The sequence below is a fragment of the Coccinella septempunctata genome, chromosome 4 (assembly GCF_907165205.1).
Source record: "Coccinella septempunctata chromosome 4, icCocSept1.1, whole genome shotgun sequence".
Classification (NCBI taxonomy): Eukaryota; Metazoa; Arthropoda; class Insecta; order Coleoptera; family Coccinellidae; genus Coccinella; species Coccinella septempunctata.
Window position 1 is genome coordinate 22,993,500 of NC_058192.1, and position 17,866 is coordinate 23,011,365.

Here is a 17,866-nt window from a genome sequence, read left to right on the forward strand (position 1 = left end):
CAAAATCATGACTGATTATCTATCCAGTCCTCCACTCGAAATTTGAAAAAATTACATAGAATAGGGACGGAGCTATATTCCTTTCAGTAAGTACTTCAAACTGTCAAAATATTAATAAAAAATCAAATTTCTCGAAAACCGTTGGGAATTCGGACATAGCTGTCTTATCAAACTTATATTCAAATTTAACAAGGAATTCAAAAATGTAAAAATATATAGGGTGTTCCATTTAAAATAACGAAGTTGATAGCTGTGCAGAAGAAACAAAACACTTTGTACAGTTCTAAATAATTTTACGTGATGCTCTACTTGAAAAGAGGAAAGTTTTATTTGCTAAGTTAATAGAATTAGAATAATCGACCGCTGCCCCATGGCACGGACACCCTGTATATGACTACATAGCAAAGATTATAGAGCTAACTCTAAAATCTTTGGTCTATAGTTTAAGAAGGGTGTGCTACAGGGAATGCTACATGAAACAAACGAATAATTTGATAATACACTTGAAACTGTATCCCATATACAGGGATCATACAGGGTTCCATTTGAAATAAGCGAGTCGTTATCCTTTTCCGGTATAAGCGGAAGTAATTGATTGTAACTATGTATGTATATTACAAGGGAAGGTTCATCTTTTATATACTATATCTTTGTGTACAAAATTTCAAAGAGATCCAATATATATTTCCCTGTAAACTATAAGGTCACTTCCAGTTGGACTTGGACACTCTGTTTCATATCAAAAATATTTATGTAGAAATCGTTAACAGAAATAAAAAACTGAGTAACCAGTCACAAACATATTTTAATAATATAAATAGACAACAAACAGTAAAACTACATAAAGTTCAGGAGTTATATAAGTGCCTGAAAGGGTTAATTAAAAAAATATTCATTTTCTTTCTCAGTACAATGAGATATTACCTCACATTCAAACATATTTTGGCCTTATTTTTTCATAGAATACTTTTTGGCTCCTGTCTTTCAATGTGTGCTTCTTTACAAAATGGAAATATTCTAATACGAACTCATAGAGTTCATTTTCCATTTGCCAAACAGGACTCTCTTTAATTTTCTTCACAGTTTCTTCAGAAGGAACATCCTTCTGCACGGTTTTCCTCAAATGTGATTTGTTACTATTCAAATAATGCTCCAGAGCACCTCTAAACAACCTCGGAACTGTTAATTCTAATATAGAGATGAAGTCTTGAAGTTCTTCTGTTACACCAACTAATAGATAGTGCGCGACAATATTTTTTTTTGCCTCGGCAAGTGCCCATTTGTTACCAGGTTTCCTGTAACATTGTTGAAAGAATAATCCATGAAGGTTCATCGTCCAACCAATTCAATTATATGTTATATCTGAGTAAAGGAAACACAACCGATTCCAAGAAAGACATTTAGTATATCTTTTTTCTGGAAAAAATGTAACAGAATACCCACCTGCAGTTTGCTGCATGCCCACAGAAAAATGGTACTTGAAGCCATAAATTATTAGGGTCACATTCTGGTAATTTTTTAGCAACACATTCATCAAATGACTAAAATCAAGATAAATTAAAACTTCAAGATATGTAGTTGATCTTTCTCAACTGACCACTGTATTTCCATGTTTTTTCCTTATCAAATATGGTCTATAATTGTCACCATATCGAACAAAATAATAATATGATATGAATCTATCTAGAGGCCGTCGTATAATATTTATGAAGTATGGTTTTGGAACATGAAATCTAAAAGAGAATGAATTTATATGCCTTCAAAGTTTTATTGAAAGATTATCCCTTACTTTGAAAAATCAAAATAAGCAAAATGCCCATGATACAATGCTGGCTTCATAACATTCCAGAATGTTATATTTCTGGCTAATTCAAGCTGATTATTGAGAGACAGCACATGACTATTAGCAGATACATTAACATGAAGAACATGAAAATGATTTTTCTTACATATATCATATGCTACCCCAACAAAACTGGTAGAAGCAGTCTTCGGAACCCTATTATATATAACAACAATATCATCTTCCTCAGAGATTTGTCTCGTTACCAATGCTGAATAATCTTTTTGATTTGTTTCTGTAATAATGGAATATATAAACCAAAATTATAGAATATGACAAAAAAATTTTACCTAAACTATATATTTTTTCCTGCAGTTTTAAGATCTGAATCTGATATATTATTATTAGAGTACTTATAACTAGAAGCAGAAACAAACCGAAGAGTCCGTTCTTTGGAAGTAACATTGCATTTAAGGCGAAATAGTTATTGAATGAAGAGAAAAATGGGACATATCTGATATTGTGGGGACATTTTCAAATAATGATATAGATTTCTGAACATTTCCTTCCATTCAAAATAATTTGAATTCGCTGATATATCAAAAATCTTAGTTCATGTTAGATTATAGGTTATATTTATTGGTTTCATAGATCTCTACTTCTATGAATCTTCTTTTTCTGTCCATTCATGGCTATTTTTCTTCGAGGACAGTACAGAGATATCTCTGGGACAGTACAGTGACTTTATATTTAGAAACTGTATATAAAATCTGTAATCTGTAACAGACTTCCAGTGGCAATATAGCAACAGACAGTTGGTGTGCGAAACTTGCAGACCCTGGATGTAGGTTGTTTTGTTTACAGTGACTCTCACAAGTCTTGCAATATTTATTTTTCCTAAATATAATGGTTAAATGAATACAGCAAAGATCTAATCTGAGGGTTATAAAGTGGAAATAATTGACAAAAATGATATTGTGGAAGAAATGGGCGTAGGAAAGATATGAATAAAAAAGATAGGACATTCCATAGAGAGAACTATTTCGAGCGAAAAGATCGTCATCCGATTGTTCTAGTAGATTATGGTTCCGTTCCGATACCAACTGACAGAAAAAGACTTAACACACAAGTGTAAAAAAATAGAATATTAGTTCAAGAACTCCCAATACAATTCGCCTGAATTATTCACAAAATAAATAAGTGAAATGACTTATTTCGATGACTTCTATCTTCTGTTAAAAAAAAGCCACACCTGAGGTTATAATAATATACTCAGAATACTTGAATTGAAAGAGAAATTTATTCAAAAAATGTTACATGTTATTTTCTGTTTAATATATTTTTTATCACCATAGGCGACATTTATACTTTGGATTCATCCTACTACCAAGTGGGCAACTGAAATCTCTCGCGAAGTTTCCAGAGTTCGAGAAAGGTATAATGATCCTATAGTAGTTGGGGGAGTGATAATCATTCATTATCATCAGTTTTTCGAACTCAGGTCTTGTTTTAGAGCACCAAACATTTGCTGCAGAGATCCAAAATAGCTGCTGAGGTGTATATTTCAATCCGGGTAACTGAAGTTCAGGTTTGTTACGCGTTAACCATTTTTGATAAGCCGCATATGCAATTTTTATTCCACCGTTGTCGGCTATATTCTCCCCCTGAGTATTGATACCGTTGAGCTGAAAAAGAAATTACCTTCATGTACATCAAAATTTATCGATATTTTGATGAAAATAATCATTGAAATGTTGGCACTGTGATGAGTCTCCACCGCTCATAATAATATAATATCGCGTGGCCCATCCCAGACGCCGCGCTCATTTTGAGGGAGTAAATAAAGATATTTTGAAAATCTTTTCTTATGGTGTGTGTAGGGTGTTCAAAAGCACAATTCAAAACTATTGTCATATATAGAGGGTGTTCGAAAACAAAGATATAGATCAATAATCAAATTAATTCAGATGCATAACATCCGCAGATAATGAAATCAACGAATGTTACGATCTAAATCGAACTAACAAACTACCATCGCTCGAAGTATTACCAGAAATTTCATTTCGTCGACAAAGAGTAGATGCTGACCATGGTTTCGGTCTTATTTGACCTCGTCAGAGCAACAAAACTCATTCGTCAACAAAATGCTATGAATTGCCGGCTCCTTTTATTCCATATCAGTAGCGGGTATGGTGTATAAATACATCGTACCGACATCTGACATAGAAACGGGAACCAACCCAATTCAATTTCCTAATTCTCAGAGCGAAGATTGCAGTATGCATCCATATGCTTTATTCCCATATTGCAGATATCGTATATTACGATAATTAAGCAAGGGAAAAAGCGCGGAAAGGTTCGGATCATGACAGTAACCGATCTGTCGCGTACATGGAAACTAAGAAATGGATCACGCCTTCATAGTAAGGCAGGTAAATAATAATCAAATTAATTCAGATGCATAACATCCGCAGATAATGAAATCAACGAATGTTACGATCTAAATCGAACTAACAAACTACCATCGCCGGCAATTCATAGCATTTTGTTGACGAATGAGTTTTGTTGCTCTGACGAGGTCAAATAAGACCGAAACCATGGTCAGCATCTACTCTTTGTCGACGAAATGAAATTTCTGGTAATACTTCGAGCGATGGTAGTTTGTTAGTTCGATTTAGATCGTAACATTCGTTGATTTCATTATCTGCGGATGTTATGCATCTGAATTAATTTGATTATTATTTACCTGCCTTACCATGAAGGCGTGATCCATTTCTTATAATAGATCAATGTTACACTTTTTTAAATGTAACACCCTGCCTGCATTTGACCTCAAAAATGGAATGGCAAGCTCAAACTATGATGAGTTTCTTCAGATCACTTTATACCTTAGAAGCACCCTTCACGAGGTAATGGCGAAAAAATGAAATTATTGAGTTGTTTTGAATAGTAATTAATGAAGAAACTATAGTAACGCCAGCGAAACAGACGGTTTTTTTTCGAGTAGACAAGTTGATGGCTACTCCTGCTCCTGCACATAAAAAAAAATTTCAACTTTGGAATATGCAGAGTAATCATAATTAATTCTCAAACATCAACTTCAAATAATCGTCAAAAACGAAGGTTCTACAGACGCGGCGAGCATGACATCTGCCTACCGGACAACAAGTGGTACTAGTGGTAGGTACACTCGCCTGTATATAGAATCCGTATATCGGTATAAGTATCTCAAAAACATTTAAACGTAGAAAAAATTGCTGCTGACAAAATTTGTAGAAAATGTTATGCTCTACAACTTTTATAATAAATGCGAAAATCATTTGAAGCCTAGGAAGATACGCTTAAATTCTCAGATCAAGAGAATGTATATCTTCCTTTCAACATGTAATTAATCACTTATATCTTAATCTGACACGCTCGAGTATATACAGTGCATCCCAAATTCGCTGTCCACTAAGGGTAAAATATCTATTAAAGACAATTTTCATCTTGAAAATATCATAAGAGACATAAAAGACCCTATAACTCTCAAAAATCAACACATATCAAAAAACAGCATCTATGAAGTTCCATGAAAAAGTAGCCCATAAAACATAGACCGATATTCCAGATACGCAGCATTTTCTGGGATGTTCGAGAATTTTTTGAATTTTGTTGTATTTTAATTTCCAAGAAATTTTTCAGTGGATACTTTACAACTACCCACTATGTTTCAATTCTATTGGATTGGTTTATTTTAAATATAATCGAAACCACCGACCATTGTTTGCCTTCTATCTCAAGCGGACATACCCTTCATCAACTCAGAAAGTTCTCGCCCTAGCAACTTTCCTTCAGAAGCTACAGGCTACAGTGCTTGCGGATGGGTGGACCTAAGATGTCTAAAACACTGGTGTGTGCACTTGTCACTTTTTGCTAGCATCAACATTTCAGAAAATCGGGGATATGGGATCAGTTTCGTGGCGGCGCCACCATGTCATTTGCTTCGTTCTATCCTTGTTCTACCAAAGGAAGTCCAATGATACTCTCTCGTTTTATTTTGTTTTGCGTTGATATCGAATATCGATCAACGAGTGCAAAATATGAACTGGCCCATTTTGTCAGCTGTTAAGGAATATTTGGGCTTTACAGTTCAATTTTCGTTGTAAAAACAAATCTGTGAATATTTCAACACTATCGAATAAGGCTTTGAACTTTGAAGGAGTATTTACTGTTCTTCTTCAAGATAATTTCCGTTTGACAACTTGAATTCGTGAGGCGGTAATTCAATATGATTTTAATAAAACAAAGTTGATTGCTCAAATACCCGATATATTCAGTAGACGGAAAGGTAATTTTCACTATATCTACTCAGGAAGAATATTTGAAGTAACAGACTCGAATAGATTTATGTATTTCTGATTCTCAATACATGCTCACAATTGACATTACGTATTTCCAATACAGTTTCTTTGAAATATTGCTGAAGTTTCCATAAAACTTAGCTATATCGGTCCCGAATGTTCGTTCATCTGATTTGGTTCTGCTTCAAATTCCAACATTACCGAATTCTTAGCTGTAGCTCTTGATTGTCCATACAGAAAGCCGAACGACATGTTGAATAATGAATGTTCTACACCCCTTTCTCGAAACTAATACATTTTCACACACCAATAATCGCTTATAAATACAACAATATTCGTACGTCGTAGGACTCATAGGAAAGTATTCAAATTATTTTCAAATATCAAATGACAATGCTCTGTCAAATTCTAAACAGCGCTACCTACAGTGGGAAAAACGAAACTGATCCCATATCCCCACGCAATTAAAAACAAAATCGAATCAGTGAATACACCAGAGTTTTAGACATCTTAGGTGGACCGAAAAACACTACAGTAATTAATTTGGACCTCTTTTTATACCATGTTCGGCTCAAAATTCAACAGTCAACTATGGTAACTATACGTAAATAAATACAACAGGAGCCGATTTTAGACAAGTCGTGATGATCATAATAATATGTATATTTAAAAAAAAAGTGGTCAACAATTGTATTTCGTGATTGCGCTACAATCCTGTCGGAAAACATAAGCCTAAAATAATATTTTGCACCCCCTTGAATATTTGAGAACTAACTCTATTCAATGAGAAACAACACAAATGTTTACTCACAGACATATTTATTTTTTCGTTCGTGTAATTGGCGTACTGTTGAATCATACAGTCGGCTTTCTCCTGGAAACTCTTGTTTGAAGATGGTTCCCACCAATCTACCAGATTTCCGAATTTGTCGTATTGCCTTCCTTGATCATCAAAGCCATGGATGATTTCGTGACCGATGACGAAACCAATCGATCCATAATTCAAATATTGAGGTCTATCATAGTCGAAAAACGGTTGGTGTAATATTCCTGAAGGTATAACTGAAAACAAAAATCAAATAGATTCAGAATTGGAGAACTGCAGCAGAATATGAATTATGAATTCCCATCTTATGACGAGCTTCTGGTTGGTTACTATCCACATAGGTGTGTAGTATTATGGTGATTTATTGAAAAAAACTACAAACTCCCAAATCACCGTTAATAAGGCAAATGTTCAGCCGATATTTCGCAGGATATCCTGATATCACTCGATATAATAATATAAGATCAAAAAAATCCGAATAGAAATTAATAAAGTGCGGAAAACACTGCGTAAAAATCTGTTCTGTCTTTAAATGGCACAAATTTTGCTTGGTTTTCATGATATGTTAAAAATGGAATTTTACCAAATTTTCATATCCACTGAAAATGAATAAAGCTATCAAAAATTCATTTTTTCGTCGACCTGAACAAAAAATGACATTTTACGTAGGTACCTACTAATTTCCGGACGAAAAGTCAACTATTTTTGAAGGAGAGTACTTTTCCGCCGACCTCTTAAAAATAGCAGTAATAGCACTGTTTAACGTTCACGAAATTAGCTAGGTACCATTTTATCCATGAATGAATTTTGTGAATACAGAATTTGATGAAAACATAAGTGCCTGTAACAATAACTGTCATATTTGATGTTGTCAAATTAATTCTTTACGAAATCGGCTAGATTTTACCCAGTGAATAGTAGTCCGAGAGCTGGCAACGAAAATCGGCAAGAGTTTTGTAATGGCTCATAATTAAATATGATTTAGTATTGAGGGTGTACATTAGTCAGTACCCACTCTCAAGGTCAGGAGTGGAACACCTAACGGCGACGCGCTTTGGTGTAGGCAGAGTTTGTCTCTGGTGTAGGTATATAAAACTACAACATACTCTACAAGAGATTTGTAATGGCTAAAAATGCATTAATTGCTCAAATATCATATCATCATTATTTGAGAATAAAATAGTCAGACTACATATCAAATGAACAGAGGCAGTCAGCAGTCACCCAAAATACGGATATTGTAATGTTAGCTATATTCGGGTTCGGCTTTTGGACGGTCCGAGGATGGTTCTAGAACTGCGCAGAGGATTTTATACTAGGGCGCAACAGTTTTGCGCAGTCCTAGAACAATTCTCGGACCGTCCAAAAGCCGAACCCGAATACAGCTTTTACATAAATCAAAGAGCGTCTCCGCCAGATGTTCCACTACCTGACCTTGAGAGTGGTGCTGACTCATGTAGAGTCATTCGGGGTAACTGATCGCAGTGGGTAAGTGTGCGCAGTGCGTATATCTCGACTATGCAATGTATGAAAGAGGGGTTCATTTGGGTGAAGCAAGGGCGCAGAATCGCCATATTAGTTTTTCATAGGAGTGCGCCGTGCCACTTTTTATTTGCAATCAATCAAATTCACTAGTTTTCTTGTTAATTTTCAGCATCTCTGCAAATTCTGCCAGGTCCAAGTTCCGAGTCCCTCATTGTTAAACAATATTTTATTCGATCATGGGCATATTAATCTAAATATATAATAAAAAATTTTAGGTTCTCTTAGCTGCTCAACTCTATAAGAACGTCAATTCAAATTTTGGCTTACTGGGGAAAGTGTGCGCGGGTAAGTGTGCGCATAGATTCATTATATGGGCATTAGTTCAGTGAGGAATAAATTATGACATTGTTGATTTTCTTGGTCAAGACTCGATCAATATTGTCCTATTTGTTCAGAAAAATATGAAGAGCCACCAACAGGGGAATGTATCAAGTGTTGTGTTCACCAAGAATTGTGGCACGAACAATAATGCACTGCTTGTGAAAAGGTGCTTCTGTAATGACAATAAACAGCATTTCTCTAATATTGTAACATTCTGATGACATTATTTTGTAATTTGTTTTGATTGTGTGGTTCACTAAGCACAGCGTTCACTTACCCCGTGAGGATGCGCACACTTACCCGCAATACGGGGCATGTGAACGCACTCCGACTTTCTCTATTAAATTCTTTTTTGCGGAAAGAAAACGTTTTTGTTTGTTTGCTTTTTGATGTTTTCTTATAGATTAGAAAATTCTCTATCTTATGAATATGTTTTAATTTTCCTAGCTTCAACAATTGAAACAGGGTATGGCTTGAAAGGCAAAAGTGCGCACAGTTGCCCCGAATGACTCTACACCCTCAACACTAAACACTAACTCATATCTTTGAGTATTCAATACTCTAGGCCTATATCATAAAGTAAGTCACGAGTATGTTCTGTGGTCTGTGGCTCATATTTAATTATGAGCCATTACAAAACTCTTGCCGATTTTCGTCGCCAGCTCTCGGACTACAGGTACGTGGTTTGAATGTTAGTGTTCAGTAAAATCAAGAATGGATAGTGATAGCGATATGGATAACAGTAACACTTCACCAGAGCTCAGGAAAATGGCAATTATGGACCCCTAGATGAGGCCATATAAAGGGTAACTTCTTACTTTCATAAAGATATGTGAGATCGACGAAAGAATGCACCTCGGGAAAAACTGTCTATATTGTCTCGCCTGCTTGCTATCCTCGGCTGCGCCTCGGCTATCAATTTGCAGGCTCGACTGTAATAGACAGTTTTCCGTTCATATTACACAAATAACTATTTCAATGGTATAATAAGAAGACGGAAAAAGTTTCTCGCGGAACGAATTTTCGAATTTTTCGAATTTGGCATTTTCTACCCCCTGACATTAATAGGGGAGCAAAAATCATAAAAAAATTAATTCCGAATATGAAAAGTATTAATGGTGTTTAAATAGTTTTCGATTTCATTGGAAATGAAATACAGACTGAATACAAAATGATTAAAACGAGCATTTTTAACAATCATGGACAAAAACTTACTTCACGAATCACGGTGAACCAGAATACGTCTCTATAATTGTCTTAAGTTTATGTTATTGAAAAAATATGTACCTATTACATAGTATGATACAGAAAATATTCATCTTCGGGAAAACATCAATATCCTAAACATTTGACGAGCTCGATGACAGTGATTAACTTATACCCACCCACAAAAAGATATTGTATGTAGTACATATATTGAAATTGGTTTCAGATAAGACACTCATTGACAACATGAAACGAAACCTATATTTAAATAAATTGTGGAAGTTCACAACACTCACCAATACTGTTGTCAGTTTGTTCATAAAAGGCGTTCACCATTGTTGGAAAAGCTTTGTCTTTCCAATCATTCTTTTCATATGGTTCATAATATTTTCTGAGATATTTATTCCTGTACCAAATTGACTTCGCAAGAGAAGTTTTCAGCAAGCTGTCTTCGTCGATCACTAACTTAAAAAAAAAAAACTTTCTTATATTTTTATGAACGAGAATTCATTGAGTAGCTAATTACATGAACAGTGGTGCATATAAGACACCTCTTTTGCAGGAAACATTTTTTTTCATTCAAAACGAAATATTTATCGTGAATTGATTAATCTAGGGCGGTGTGGCCGTCTCTTAAATTTCTTCATGAAAATGCTATTTTGACGTAGATATAAGTATTATGTTGAAGGATGTTGTAAATAATGAGTGGAATAAATCCAATGGGTAGTAGGTGGTCTTAACCTAATGGCGAATGACTGTTAATTGGTCTTCCCTTTGCAAATAATTAAATATGATATTATAAACTGTAATAACAAATATAATAATTAAAAACTTCTCAAGAAATGTAATTGGTTCGAATAAATTCTCAACCTATTTCAAATGGCGTCTGGTGTTGTTCACCAAATATTCGAAATTTTATATAAGTTGAGTTCAAAAATTTTTTTATTATAACATTGAGAACTTTTCGGTTTCATGGTAATGTTCTTTTTGGGAATTTTGTTATTTTATTTCCCGTTCAATCCAGATTTATTTTAATAAGTAGTTACTCTACTCATTCAATCATGAGATTACTGTCAACAGAGAGAATTTTATAAAAGGTGAAGTTAGATAGCTGCTTCGATGACAATTTTAACAGTACCTATGCCATACCTTAGGTAAAAATAAGTCAACTGTTTTTGATTTATTGAGATTCCTATGAAAACGGGACGTCACACTTTCTCGAATATTTCTACTGCGGACCCCAGTCAACCAGTTTCAGTCACAGGGAAGTTGTTGGGAATTACCACTGTGGAAATGCGACTTCACAATGTTGATTCAAAAAAAGGCCACCAGTACTTACTGGAGAGTGCTTAATGTCCGCAACATCGCATATCGCGGGTAATTACCCAGTACATCACATAGTAGGTGTAAAAAAAGCACCCTAGACAGCAACTTTGCGACTTCTCATTTTGGAGGTTTTTGGAACGATTATTTTGACAGAATAAACTACCAAAGTGTATCCTCTATTGAAGTTATATTCATATTCAATTTGATAATTACCATCGTGGCAATCAATTTGCACTCTATATTCGAGGCGTTCCGAGGAAAAGTGACCCAAGCTACAATTTTTCTGAGATTGAATTAACAGTAAGAACTGCCTGAAAATGAATCAAAATTTTATATACTCGTAAACTCAATTTCAGAAAAAATGTAGCTTGGGCTTCTTCAGCTCTGAACGCCTCATTTGTACCCTGTGTTTACTCTTTACTCTTACCTACATATATTTCGCATTCTGCTCTCATCCTCAAAAGGGAAATTGAACAACTATATGAATTACTGATATCTTTTTATTCAAGATTAATATGTTTCATACAAATCCAAATATATAAAATAAAGAACATATATCTTGTTATAAATCTTCATTCCACTTCAGGAACGGCATGGTCCAGCTGAAGAAGAAAAAATCAGAGCTGTATTGATAGTAATAAATTGAGTGTCATGAAAAATCTAACAACAGTAGAAGGTGATTTTTTCCAGCACAGTATCTTAAATAATAATTTGAAGTTCTCTCGATGATTCAAATCAATTCCAAGTTTGATTTTGAAGGTTGTGAATGTTACTTATCACCTAAATTCATATGAGGTATGTTGAAAGTTGAACGTTACAAAGGTGCAAAAATGGGGAGGATAAGAGGGCCAAGAAGTGATCATGATGTAGTCATTATTTCAATAGGTTATAACTACTCACCTTTTACTGCACGTTTATTAATCAATCAACGTCAAGTAACACTTCACTAAAACGAAATTTAATAATAGAACAGCTCGGTTAACAAAATTATTCTAAAAATTCATTCATGAAGATTTTGTTTGTTCATTCTCCCAACACAACGCAGTCACAGAACGAAACACTTCACACCACGTTTTGCATAGCGGGATTTAGGTTATGAGTTAACCTCGAGACCACGTGCTGATAAATAGAACATTTCAGACAGTTACTGAAAGTTTTTCTTAGAGAAGTCGCTGGGTAGAATTCATCGAAATTCATTCACAACACATCATTTCATGTTCTAAAAATATCACAGATTCAATATTTCAAAAATATCAACAGAGAGAAGTCGCATAATAGTAGCTATGTTCACTTCATCGGAACATCTCGATATGATGTTACATGCAACCACTAGGGATCTAAAGTTGAGGAATTCGCAAACTTAACAATATGCGGACGTTAATGTCCTCAATGTGAAATCTTAAGTACATCCATGAAACTTCTCAAACAAGCGCTTCAATGCGATATTTTTGGGTACTCCCTGCGACTTACTGTTACATTTCTGGTTGACTGGGACGTCTTCTTTCCAGCAAATTTTGTATATTTTTCAATTCTGCTATGATGTAGTAGTTATACCCAGCACTATTTGCTGTTTCGACCGAAAATTTCCCGGGTCTTCATAAGAAGATCATCAATTTGGAAAATCGAATTAATCAAAGCTCAAAATTTTCAAATTACAACCTATATTTTAGACAAAAATAAAAATTCTATGTTCCGATAACTAATTTTGACCTTTCATGAATTGCTGATGATTTTCCAAGAATCCCAAGAAATAATTTATTATTTTCATTGAATTCAATGCAGTCGTAATATCGAATTCTACTTCTTTTTTCATATAGAATAGACTAAAACAATAAGAAATATAGGTTGTAAATTGAAAATCCCGAAGTTTGTTTCATTCGATATGTCCAACTTGACGAACTTCAATAAAATAACTTACCTACAAATTTTCTATCCCAAAAGACACTGGTATAATAATATCTACGTAATGGAGAAATTGAAATTTCCCAATAACTCATAAACCGTTGAGTTTTTACCGAAGGTGTGGTACACTGTTAGAATTGCCATCAAGTCAGCTATCTTATGATTCGAAACTTGAAACTGCACTGGGTGTACCATTTGAAATAACAAAGTAGCTTTTGGTTGTTTCCGGTATAACCTGAAAATATCTTAAGGAAAAAGTACATAGTTGAAAATCCCAACATGCAAAATTTGATCACAAAATCTTGATTATTTCTCCCATGAAGGTCTAAAAATAATGTTTATTCAATTCCTACAATCTAACAGGTGAATCAACCTGTATAGACAAAAAGACCCCAAAAAAAGTTCTGTGGTGTGGAATCTGGACATCCCAGGCCCGAGGAAGCTCTTCTATACCAATCCAATTAAAATAAATTAAGCTAGGAGTTACTGTCCAGATGACACAGCAGCAAAATAAAGTTATTTTCCTAACAAGTGCCGCTTGATAGTCACAAAATGACACTGCAGCAGAGAAAATACCATGTCAGGTGTACCTACCCCTTCGTAATATTTTTCGATTTCTTCATCGTCTAACAGTTCATCCGGATACCCAACGTACGACCTCATTGCTTCAGCTTTTTGTATCGCTCTCTTCTTTGTCTTGTGATCCATCCATGTGTTTTTCTTCAAATTTTCCATGAATGTTGATTTGATATCTTTTAACAGTTCATGAACAGAATTTTTCGATTTGCCTTTCATGAAATGTCGCACGTACATAGCTGACTGAGCAAGATGTAAACTGGAAGATATTGAAGTTAATTATCATAAATATTTATTTGTCCACGACTATTGAAGTAACTAATTATAACCCATATTTTTCTTGGCCATCACGACATTCATATATCACTTCTATCAAACTATTCCAAAATCACTAGTGATTTACTAGACATAATTCACTTTCCTATCAAACTTGTGGTTGGTTCTTTGAAATCATTTTTTATTTCATGAATTATTTGATAGAAAGCTTCATGATAGCGTTTGAAATAACAATGAAGATTAATTTATGTCATTTTACCTGTTGCCGTATACACATTTTCTCCACTGGGGCACATCCGCTTCAACCCCATAAGAAATTTTTTCGAACTCCAACGCTCTTTTCCTCATATCATCGTTGAAATGGCGATATTCTGCTATATAAACGAAAAGGTAGTTGGCAATAGCTCTGAAAAAGTGATGGTGTATTTATGAGATTCTTGGTTTTTTGTACTGAGGTTGCCTAAAAGACGAAGTATACTCGGTGCCGATCAGGAATTAGAAGAAAACTTGCACAGCTGTGTACAGGGTGGGCAAATTTCGATGTTTTAGCACTACAGCTTTTAAACCAGAGGAGATAGACAAAATCTGATACCCCATTCTCGTTCTCTTTTTTCGAGAAACTTACAATAGTAGTAGTGACTTTTGGCCACTTTCTTTTGTTTTCGAGTTATAAGCAAAAATTGGAAAAATGGCGATATCGAAATAAATTTATATCTCCGCTAATACTGATGATAGAGCTCTAAAATTGAAACATTATACAGGCACTTTTTTACGTAGAATACAGTGGTGTGCTCGCCTTTTTAGCAGGATTTTTAATTACGAAGCTATGACCCAAAGTTATGTTTTTTTAAATGGAAACATTAGATTTCTGTGCAATTTTTTGAATGCTTGATTTTTATTGATTTCAAAAATATATGACATCATATGTTTTGTATCAATATGAATAATAGAAAATGGTCAAATCCACTTTTTCCCAATATTTCTATGGTTTCAACTTTTGACGAGCACAGAAAAATAGAGTTTCCTATAACAAAAGCAGTCTCCTTCCGGCAATGTCATTCTTTCTATGAATATTGGTAAAAAGTTACCAATATTCACAAAATTTGAATCAAGATATATTTCATAAATTTTCATAATAATGAAAGGACTTATAGAGGGAAGCAGTGGTAATCATACGATGCTATATTTTTTTATGCTCATCAAAAGTTGAAACCATAGAAATATTGAGCAAAAAGGTTTTTGACCATTTTCTATTATTTATATTGATACAAACCATATGATGTTATATATTTTTGAAATCAGTAAAAATTAAGCTTTCAAAAACTTGCACAGAAAAGTAGTGTTCCCATTTAAAAAAACATAACTTTGGGTCATAGCTTCGTAATTAAAAATCCTGTTAAAAAGGCGAGCACGCCACTGGATTCTACGTAAAAAAGTGCCTGTATAATGTTTCAGTTTTAGAGCTCTATCATCAGTATTAGCGGAGATATAAATTAATTTCGATATCGCCACTTTTCCAATTTTTGCTTATAACTCGAAAACAAAAGGAAGTGGCCAAAAATAACTACCACTATTGTTAGTTTCTCAGAAAAAGAGAACGAGAATGGGGTATCAGATTTTGTGTATCTCCTCTAGTTTAAAAACTGTTAGTGCTAAAACATCGAAATTTGCCCACCCTATACAACAGGTTTGTTAAAAAATTTCCTATCAGGCGGGGCAGACATTTCGAGCATTTAATATAATTTTAGTAATGTGTACACTCTCAAATTAAGTTTCATTACTTTGTTATTTTGCTTTCTTGAGACCACAACATTGCAGCAATAGAAATAATTGGATACATATACATATTCTTAATATTTCTTTATGGAGTAGAATTTACTCTTCCTAAACACATATAGCAATAACTTCGTATTCACACGAATTATGAAGATGCATTGTACCATTTTGAAATCTCCATGGGAGAAGCATATTTTTTGAGTAGTTGGCCACTCAGTCATTCATGCATATTTTTCTCATCTCGTATCTCGAGACGAGAGCTCAAACTTTTATGAAATGAAATATTCATCACATTTTATCCAAGTGGTGATTTTTTCCGAGTAAAGACAAAAATTTTTCATTTGTTCTTATACATATCTATTGGTAAATTCCACAAAGAATATTAATCCAAGAAAAAACTGATGAATTTAATTCATTTATAACCGTGATACACAGATACAGAATAGTAAGGTGGTATGAAAAAATCCTTCCTTCGAGATAAAAGTCATTTCCGTACAGGGGCCCGATTCTCGAATGTGTAGGAATGCAATCCCATAGGAAAAAAGTGACATTTCCTATGGAAATTTAGAATTCTGTATTCTCGAACTGAAGTATGGGAACATATTCCTTTACATTTCAGAGGAACTGCTTCCAATGCTTTTTTCTATGGGAATGAGTTGTTTCCAGTGGGAAAATCAATAATATTTGACGTTAGAGGGTCGTTTAACGTTTATGTTTTTATTTCGGCAGTTTCGCGAATCAATATTTTTCAAGTTAAGATAAGGAACATATTCATTCATTCAATCATCACTGGTATTCGTGTCCTGACTTTTTAAATATTCAACTATGTAGTGACAAAGAGGACAGGGGAAATAAAAATCCTTAATGAGATGCCGACGTTTCGACCTTTATTTCTGGTCTTTTTCAAGGCTATTCATATGGATTATCCCTCATAATATTCTGAGGTGGACATAAAACTGTGTCGTCAATTCTTTTGAAACTGGTTCAGTTGTTTATTGTAGGAAATGTCTTTCAACACCCTAAAATTCTAATGAAAGATTTTGAATATTTTTATCTATTGACAAATGGACCTATATATCGAGTTTTAAAAGAATTGACGACACAGTTTTATGTCCACCTCAGAATATTATGAGGGATAATCCATATGAATAGCCTTGAAAAAGACCAGAAATAAAGGTCGAAACGTCAATTCTTTTGAAACTGGTTCAGTTGTTTATTGTAGGAAATGTCTTTCAACACCCTAAAATTCTAATGAAAGATTTTGAATATTTTTATCTATTGACAAATGGACCTATATATCGAGTTTTAAAAGAATTGACGACACAGTTTTATGTCCACCTCAGAATATTATGAGGGATAATCCATATGAATAGCCTTGAAAAAGACCAGAAATAAAGGTCGAAACGTCGGCATCTCATCAAGGATTTTTATTTCCCCTGTCCTCTTTGCCACTACATAGTTGAACATTCATTCAATCTTTTAAAATGTGCTTGCTGGTCGCCATCTACACATGGAACGAGCTGCGTAGCAAACTTCGTCACAATAACTGATTATCATATCATAACAATCTCCAAACTCTTTCAAAATATTTTCTTCACAACAGAGCACTCAAAAGCCCCTTTATAAGGTGTTTGAGGATTATCCATGCATTCCTGGAGACCCTGTATATTATATGTATCCAACATTGATGACACAAGATAATAATTCGATAAAAAACGCAATAAAGCATTATTCATATTTCTTTATATTTTTCTCGTTTCTCCCGACCGACAAAGAACCTAAAGTACAGGCCATAAAATGAAAATGTCTGCTCCCTCTGCTTCCCCAGCTAGAGGTACAACAAATGGAGAATATCTCAGGGACTCATGGAGCCCCAGCGTTCTTGCAGCTTTGCGTACCTTTCGCCCGAAGCTGAAGAGTATCAAGCATAAAGAAAGGATCTTAATTGTCTCTGGTATCAAGTTGATACTCTTTGCCGAAGCATAG

General features: G+C 34.2%; 2 protein-coding genes across 3 annotated transcripts in view; both read right to left on the reverse strand.

The window, feature by feature from the left end:
- Positions 1–785: 785 nt before the first annotated feature.
- Positions 786–2,398, reverse strand: LOC123311148 (heparin sulfate O-sulfotransferase-like). Of its 2 annotated transcripts, none has more exons than XM_044894946.1 (5): positions 2,134–2,398; positions 1,790–2,078; positions 1,601–1,733; positions 1,444–1,541; positions 786–1,295 (listed from the first exon to the last, which is right to left on the reverse strand). In XM_044894946.1, exons 1-5 carry the CDS (start codon positions 2,246–2,248, stop codon positions 932–934), a joined length of 999 nt encoding a protein of 332 aa, XP_044750881.1. In that variant the 5' UTR covers positions 2,249–2,398; the 3' UTR covers positions 786–931. The 2 variants fall into 2 exon arrangements, with proteins under 2 accessions (XP_044750881.1, XP_044750880.1); XM_044894945.1 differs by having other exon boundaries at positions 1,598–1,733; positions 2,134–2,397.
- A 668-nt stretch (positions 2,399–3,066) lies between these two features.
- The window catches only part of LOC123311861 (neprilysin-2-like), a 36,040-nt gene continuing 21,240 nt past the window's right edge, over positions 3,067–17,866 (reverse strand). Inside the window, exons 7-11 of the mRNA XM_044895965.1 lie at positions 14,364–14,510; positions 13,847–14,087; positions 10,321–10,489; positions 6,938–7,188; positions 3,067–3,468 (exon numbers count right to left, since the gene is read on the reverse strand). Coding sequence (XP_044751900.1) covers positions 3,130–3,468; positions 6,938–7,188; positions 10,321–10,489; positions 13,847–14,087; positions 14,364–14,510 — 1,147 coding nt within the window. The 3' untranslated portion in view covers positions 3,067–3,129. The remainder of the gene's footprint in view (positions 3,469–6,937; positions 7,189–10,320; positions 10,490–13,846; positions 14,088–14,363; positions 14,511–17,866) is intronic.

What these genes read in the sequence shown, in the direction of transcription:
- LOC123311148 (XM_044894945.1), bottom strand. Translation starts at nt 2,248, where the DNA reads ATGTTACTTCCAAAGAACGGACTCTTCGGTTTGTTTCTGCTTCTAGTT. An exon ending in GGAAAAAATATATAGTTTAG is followed by an intron (nt 2,079 to 2,133) that starts GTAAAATTTTTT and finishes CCATTATTACAG; the next exon opens with AAACAAATCAAAAAGATTAT. An exon ending in AAAAACATGGAAATACAGTG is followed by an intron (nt 1,542 to 1,597) that starts GTCAGTTGAGAA and finishes TCTTGATTTTAG; the next exon opens with TCATTTGATGAATGTGTTGC.